This window comes from Pundamilia nyererei, unplaced genomic scaffold (genome assembly GCF_000239375.1).
Source record: "Pundamilia nyererei isolate P.nyererei 1_Seehausen unplaced genomic scaffold, PunNye1.0 scaffold00045, whole genome shotgun sequence".
NCBI lineage: Eukaryota > Metazoa > Chordata > Actinopteri > Cichliformes > Cichlidae > Pundamilia > Pundamilia nyererei.
Genome location: NW_005187446.1, coordinates 3,772,964 through 3,781,229, shown reverse-complemented (window position 1 = coordinate 3,781,229; position 8,266 = coordinate 3,772,964). Strand labels below are relative to the sequence as shown.

The window sequence follows — 8,266 nt, the reverse complement described above, 5'->3', positions numbered from 1 at the left end:
CTGGGTGTCCACATCACTGAGGACCTCACCTGGTCACTGAACACTACACAGCTGGTCAAGAAGGCTCAGCAGCGGCTGTATTTCCTGAGGAAGCTGAGGAAATTTGGGATGTCAGTCAAGATCCTCAGCAGCTTCTACAGCTGCACTGTGGAGAGGATCACCAGAAACCACACGTCTGCCCTCGAGATGAAGGTTTAGAAGTCCGAAATCCAGAACATCTCGAGTCAACAACTCCTTCTTCTCCACTGCTATCAGACTCCTGAACATCCATGAACATATCCTTATTTATCTTGTTCCATCAACCCTACCTAACTTGGCATTTGTGTATGGACAGCAAAGGAAGAATTTCATTGCACAGAGAAATGCCATTTCTTCTGTACACATGACAATAAACACTTTGAATCTTGACTCTTGAATCTGGTTAATGGTTCTCCTGTGTAGGTACTCTGTATTCCTCCTACAGTCCAGAGATGTTAGGTTACTTGTTTTTTCTGAATTAGTTGTGGATGTAAAGCAGATACAGGGGTTGAACTTTGTTGAATGAGGTGCTGTATAAGAGTACGGTATGTGACTTGTGGTGTACAGCACTTTGAGCGGTCAGTAAGCCTGGAAATAAAGCAAGCACAGCAATTATCGATACCAGCGCTGGTAGTGGTATCATATTGATACTAGCGCGATAGGATCAATACCTTGTTTCTATCCTCTAGTTCAGTATGTAGCCAACTGGATTGTATCAAATTAATACTTTTTAAAAAAAGTAAATTTTCCGCAAACACCCAATATAAAAATATCTGAACCTTTTTGTGTTGTCACATCTGTTTTATTTATAGCCTATAGCACATTTAAACAAGAGAACTGGTACATTTCATTTCAGGTATCCCAATTTTTATTTTTTTTTTTAAAAACATGAAACGCTGAAAGGTGTGATGTTGAAAGTAAAAATCATTGATTTACTGGTCATTAAAATGTGTTCAGAAATTGCAAACTTATGATGATTCATCTCAAAAGTCTTGACACGTGGCTCTTCCCTCCATAAGCTGCCTTTATAAGTAATAAATCTAAAAGCATTGATACCATTATTGGTATTGGCAATATTGTCCCTTTTACTTGGTATCTGATTGATACCAAAATTTGCAGCATGCCACAGTACTCCATTTCACACACAAATGATCATGATGTTCCATTTCTAAGAACAATAATGTGCCCTGCATATATAATTGAGGATTTTTTGCACTATAATAACTCTTAGTGCATTTCTGTGTAATTATTCTGCTACTTAATTTTTAAAAAGGCTGCTGTGCAGACTTTGAACTTACATTACAGAAATATTCCCCCTACTGTTTGAAAATGCCAAAAGACATGCATTTCATTTCCTTTCATTTAAATTTTTTAAACCTAAACTCAAGCATACTGTTTACAAGATATTACATGCATACAACCAATCAGTCAAAACATAGTTAGTTTACAGTTTTGCATTACTTTTGTGCCATGAATTCAACTAAACCAGAGCAGATAAACATTGTTCCTCTTAAACAAGGTTAATATTAAAAGTTGGGATGGAAACAAGAGGCTGGAAGAGTGGGTAGTACAACTAGTAACAGGTCAGCGACATGACTGAGGGGAGAAAGATATATATGGGTTTTAAATGAACATATTCTCCCATCCAGACAAACTCTTTTACAGGGAAGGCTTTGTATATCACACACCAAATTAGACCAAGTCCAGGATACTAGTATCCATGCCTGATCTTATGGGTCCAATTCCTTTAGCCTTTTAAGCCTTAGGGGCCTTGGCCTTTGCCTCTTGTTGTTTGGGAGCCTCGGCCTTTGGTTGTTCTTGTTTGGGGGCCTCTGCCTTTGCCTCTTCTTGTTTGGGGGCCTCGGCCTTTGGTTGCTCTTGTTTGGGGGCCTCGGCCTCTGCCTCTTCTTGTTTGGGGGCCTCGGCCTCTGCCTCTTCTTGTTTGGGGGCCTCGCCCTTTGCCTCTTCTTGTTTGGGGGCCTCGCCCTTTGCCTCTTCTTGTTTGGGGGCCTCGCCCTTTGCCTCTTCTTGTTTGGGGGCTTCAGCTTTTGGTTGCTCTTGTATTCCACACAGAGTTCTTTTAACAGAAAAAATTACAATAAAAATATAATAAGTGCATCAATATCACAATACATATAATAGTAGGCTCTGCTGATTTATGTTAATCAAAGAGGTAACCATACCTAGCTTCTGGAATATCTGTTTTTATGAACTGGCACGCTGAGCTGTATTTTGCTAGTTCCTGCTTCAGAGTGTCTTCTTCTGTTGTCCAGCTCGTCTTCTCTTTTTCCTGGTGAGCTGTAAGTGTTATAAATTACAAGATGGGTTCGAAGCTAGTATGAGCTTAGTAAAACATACAAAAAAGTCTTTACTTTCTTTACTTCCAACTACACGACTACTTTCATTCACTAGACTTCATAAACCATCACTTACCTTTCAGACTTTTTAACTGTATCTTTGCTGCTGCCACCTCATCTGTTATTGTCTTCTGCAAATGCAAAGAAAAAGCTCAGCAACACAAAGCACTGGTGAAACCACAGAGATCAAATTTGCACAAATGGTTTGCAGAATGTGAATGTGATAAGTATGTAAATATAAATGATTTGGAGAGAAAAAACCCACAAGAACCAAAGTGGAGTAAAATAGTGGCTCGCTTGGCTTTCTCCTCAGCCACATGCACAATGATGCTACACATATATATAGCATTTATAGACCTAGCATAAGCACTAGCCTACATGCTGTTTTTCTTACAGTTGAAAGCACCATCCACTGCTGTTTCTTTGGGTGAAGGAGTATGCTAACTTTCCCAATAGGGCCTGCAATATATACAGCAGAGGCTATAATATATTGTTTGAATTAACAAAAAAAAAATCATCTTTTTTTTTTAGATCCAAATCACAACATCAATCACATCAAGGCATTTTATATTATATGGCACAGACCCTGTAACAATACAGAGAACAGGCCAACAATCAAATGACACCTCTGAGTAAGCATTTGGTGACAGCGGAAAGGAAAATCTCCCTTTTAACAGGAAGAAACCACAGGCAGACAGGCCAAAACTATTGGGTTATATCATAAATCAGAAATGACTGAGCCAGAACAGTTCACATGATGAAGAATTTACAGGTGTTTCTTCTTGCATTAACCATTAGACCGCCTCAAAAACTACCAAGACAAAATAAGCTATAAATCAAAACACTGTGCTGCATCATTAGTAAATTTACGTACATATGAGGAACTTGCCAATACAAACGACCATGTACGCTGTTACTCATATTAATTAATAATTGGATGCAATGTGGTGAAGAAGAAACGTGCATCATGGGAAGTGAAATCACAAACCCATTGCAGCATAGCTACGGGATCCATCTATATACTTTATCAAGTTTTAAGCCTAATCTTCAAAAGCGGGGGTGCTGGATGTCAAAGACTGATATTTTGTACAGTAATGTAGGAAATCAGCTTCAGTTTAGTGGTGGCATAAAGTCCACTGTCAGGCGGATAAGCCTGATTTTCTGAGGGCACCCGAGTACACCTATGCTCCTCAACAGGTGGAACGGGTTTTGGGAGTTACACTAGCTGTCTCTACCCGTAAGAATTACAAAGAAACAAAAGGAATACAACTGTGTGAACCTAATAATTATAAATATTTCTACTCACCAGGTCTCCCTGGCAGGATTTCGCATCTCCCTTTGACTTGTCCCCGTCGGTCTGGAGCTCGTTCACCTCCTCCTCCAGCGCTTTATGCGCAGTGCTGGCCTTTTCCAGCATGTTCTGCTTCTCTGCCTTATCGTTCTGATATTCTCCCAGCACATCATAGGCAACCCGCAGTCTGACATCCTGAAACTTGAACTGCTTCTCGTATTTTTCGTGCTCACCTTTCCGCAGTTTCATGATCCCCACTAAAGCGACCGACACCACTATGGTCGCAGGTAGCAAAAATGACTTCATTGTTTGCCCGGCGTTGAGAGCCTTCCTTTACTGTGGAAAGTGAAGAGCGGATCTTCTTACAGAGCGGCCTCTTCGACGTTCACGAGCAAAGTTGCTCTGTGCGTGACCCTGGCAACACCGTGAATGAATTAGTGAGTCACCTGCTGTTACCTGGATTGGACTTTAATCATTGTGGTTGTTCCTGAGCTCGTCAGTAAACACGCCCTCTCCTAGCATGCCGTGTCTAAAGATAGACAGGTTGGGCCTGTTGGCTTTGAGCAAACTGGTTTGCCTTAATAGGCATGTGGTCATGCATGTAGGCCTGTATACACACACACACACACACACACACACACACACACACACACGTATATAAATTAGTAGGCCAAATAATAACCTCCATAATTCAAAAAAATATGTACGAAGGTAAACGCACATATAGTTCTGTAGAAAATATAGTGAACTGCCTTTCTTTAAAATAAATAAATAAATAAATATATATGTGTGTGTGTGTGTGTGTGTGTGTGTGTATACTATGTTGAAAGCAAACAGTAGATGTTAGGCCTATAAGAGAAAGGCTTGAGATAGGCTGATCATGATGCAAATACATCCCAAGTGTTTGTTTAAGTGACTGCCAACAAGAGCAAGCGAGAGAGAGGGAGTGCCACAGGAGGAAACAGGTGGTTTGTCACGCCCATCCAGTTCAGCAGGTAACGCAGCCAGCAAGTTTCCCGTCACACCGGCGGACTGGTAAGGAGACGCGTGCGCAAGGTCGGAGACCTGGGATGAACAAGTGACCCTCAAGAGTTCTTCATCGTGTATCCCGTGTCTCCCCGTCGAAACCAAGATGAAGCTGGCGATGGCGTTAGTTGGCCTGAGTGTTGTTGTGATGGGTGTCTTGATTTTCCAGGTCGTGCATCAGGAATTCCGCCTGAGTCACTTAAAATTCCGCTTAGTGGAGAACTCGGCGCAGGTTACCAGGAAAGAGGAAGGCATAGTCGAACTGAAAGCCAAAATCTCCGAGCTGCAGAAATCGCTGGACGACGTCAACACAAAGGTGGAACAACTGAAAAAGAAAAAGGCAGAAATTGAAAAGTCATCGGAGGACGCGGGTAAAAGTCTGGCGGCCTGTACCACGGAGAAGGCAAGGCTCGCGGGCGCACACACGCACACAATTGCACTTCGACTCTCCACAGGTTTTAATTCATTTGCATGCTGGTGCAGTCTAAACATTAACAAAAAGAAAAAAAGAAAATGATCATGTGACTAACTGTAATACATTTAAGTATTTGCTTGATTGTCTCTATTTGAGCTTCATTCCGCAGTAAACCGTAACTGCTGACTTCCACTTGTTTTCGCATTAGGAGAAGGCGGAGAAGACGAGGGATAGTACAACTGGGGAAATAGATCAACTCAAAGGTAAGCCAGCTTTCTGTTTAAGTTCTGCTTTGTTGTTATGAGCTCTGGACTGACAGATCTACAAATATGTTTGCTTCTATACAATGATATGGATCACATAGGAGAATAAGACAAGCATTTCTCTGTTTGCATTTTTAAATGCACTGGGTGTCGTCCCCCCCAATTGTCTACAAAAGCAGAAAAAGAACTGTTTCATTTTTACATTCCTTTATGAAAAACCTGTAAAACCAGCTGTTGCAACACTGAGCCACACGGGCTTACTTGGAACGCAAAGCTACCAGTTTCTAATAATACATTTACACTCTCATATGTTATTATCTTTTATTGTCTCAGACAATCATGAAGCGGCTAAAAGTAAAGCCCAGGAGAACATTCAGAGCTTGAAAGAGGAGATTTTTAATAGAGATAAAGCAGTCTGTGCCTTTCTTGATACAACCAAGGACAAAGGACGGTAAGATTTTAATCACCAGCATGCATCGTCAATAATAAATTGGATTACCATAGATCACTACTGGGGGCTACTGTACAAGTCTATTTAACACGCCTCTATTGCAAAACTGAAAACTGTCTTTTGATTTCTTGATTTTTCAGGAAGTTGTGTGAAAATCTTCAACAATCACAGTGAAGTCACCTCAGAACTGTTCAACAATGACTACCAACTTTTTCAGAAAAATATTTGTGCATCCAAGTTTTGTATCACCTCTAAGGTTATTATGGAATAATAACAAAAAAAGAAAAGAAATTCTGTGCATTCACTCAGAGAACAAGTATACAGACATGTGGAATAGAGAAATAGAATTCATTTCATATCATAAGAAGGCAATGAAGGTTGTATTTGTAATGTATAATGTGGGGATCATCCGACAAAAATTCTATGTGCTCAAAATGTTGCGCCTAATATGATGATATAACAATAGAAATAAGCAATGTAAATAATAGAAATAACTATTTGGTTAGTTATAGGGAAAGATTATGGTTTGGTTAAAGTGACCCTCGTATCAACGTTTGCCACGTCTGTCTGAGCGTTCTGTGACAGTGTGTTCGAGCTGAAATAACCCCTGCAGAAGCTGTTTAACTGCTGTGGTTGGGTACCTGATGTGAAACACTGTAGTGTCTCCTTTTATCATATTATGTTTTACTATTTTTTAGTTATTCTTTTGAATGTAATAAAAAATAGAAAAAGTTCACTTAATTATTGTAACAATGTACAACACTTTCATTTTAGCTCAGGCAGTAATGAAAAAGCGACCTTGCAGTTATTTTGCACTGGGTTTATGATTGTGGAAACAATATTTTTGCTAAAATAGTTCCTGTAATTTCTTGTAGTAAAATAAACCAGATAGTTTTTTTAAAGGACACACGGACCCAGATTTTATTCAGTTTCTGTTTGGTTTTTATAAATTTGATGTACTATTAATGCTTTGGGCTTTGGGCCATAAACAGCAGACCTTTAAGCAGTCTAGAAAATAGATGCAATGTGTGTAAAAGTGTAAAAGCATTGTATATATCAGTTAATACGACTCTGAATATAAAGGAAGCCAAAATGATAAAACATTTTAGATTTAAGAGGCAAAACCTAAATTATCACGTCTGTTCAAATTAATGCTCCTTTAACTCCCCCTAGTGCAGAACCTCGGTTAAGACAGAGCATGTTACTGACATTGTGCTGATACAACTGAGGAAACACTTTCTTACAGGGGATCTTGTTTGGAGGAAACTATTAAAAGTACAATCTGAGTACACTGAACTTGTTACAAAACGTCTTGTATGAAATTAGATTGCCAAAAGCATTTATTGTGGGTTTAATGAGTGCTGTATGGATGTACAATTACTAAATAAAGCGTTTTGTGTTCCTAAAGTTCCTATAAGTTAACAAGCGCAACCTTATACAAATAAATTTGCCTTGCCTTGCCTTGCCTTAATATTGCTCATTTCTAAATATTGTTTTACCTTTACCTTTGCGTTCATCCAGTTCCCTTTACCGGCTTCAGCTAATCTGCAGGCAAGGTGCCTTTCCTTATGGTTTCATGATAGCCTTGTATTGAAAATAACCTGTATTTGTAAAGTATATAACGACACTGAATCAATTACAAACATATGATAATCACAAATTATTATTATAAATAATGCATTAATATTCTAAATGTTTTGTTTTGCTGTTGTTGTTCTTTTGAAAGTTGTTACAGAAATAATTGCTACCTCTCCTTCAACCTCCACCCACTTGCAAACTTTTAAAATGTCATCTTATTATCTTTTTAATTAATATCCGAATAGCTAATCATTTGGCACCAACTCAAAACATTCTGGCATGTAAACATTTAAATGACCTGCTCAAGTTAGAACTGAGCATCAGAATGAAGAAGGAAAGTGATTTAAATGACTCTGAAGGTGGCAGGGTTGTTGGTCCCAGAAAGGCAGGTGTGAGTATTTCAGAAGCTGCTGAGCTGCACTCTTAGAAGGGATGTGTTAAAATTGACACATCATGTGTTAAATTTTAACACATGTGCTGCATCATATTAGGGACAACACATGATGTGTCAGTTTTAACACAATTAATGTGTCTGCTCCTTTAACACATCTTCTGTGTTAAAAAATGTAAACACAAGGATGTGTTATTTTGACCCAAAGATGTGTTAAAATGTGTACATTTCAATTTTTTTTTAAAAAAAGGAGAAAAAAGATGGGTATATATTATACATTTATTGAATTCCATTTTTTATTTGACATATTATAAATCATTACAAACTGAATGAACAACAGCTGTCGGAATCTTTTCAATTAAAATGTTTTAAATTCAATTCTAGCCAAAGCGATATCACAATTTTTACTTGACAAAATCAAACAAAATTCATATCTGACTAGCTTTCTATCTCTCTAGATCATTAAAATGTCAAAA

At 38.7% G+C, this 8,266-nt stretch overlaps 1 protein-coding gene across 2 annotated transcripts; it reads right to left on the bottom strand.

The window, feature by feature from the left end:
* Window positions 1-807: 807 nt before the first annotated feature.
* LOC102210808 (involucrin) lies at window positions 808-4,130 on the bottom strand. Of its 2 annotated transcripts, XM_013910585.1 has the most exons (5): window positions 3,682-4,130; window positions 2,452-2,506; window positions 2,202-2,316; window positions 2,059-2,095; window positions 808-2,028 (listed from the first exon to the last, which is right to left on the bottom strand). In XM_013910585.1, the coding sequence occupies exons 1-5, from the start codon at window positions 3,970-3,972 to the stop codon at window positions 1,774-1,776; spliced, it is 753 nt and encodes a 250-aa protein (XP_013766039.1). In that variant the 5' UTR covers window positions 3,973-4,130; the 3' UTR covers window positions 808-1,773. The 2 variants fall into 2 exon arrangements, with proteins under 2 accessions (XP_013766039.1, XP_005732207.1); XM_005732150.1 differs by having other exon boundaries at window positions 808-2,095.
* Between the last annotated feature and the right edge of the window lie 4,136 nt (window positions 4,131-8,266).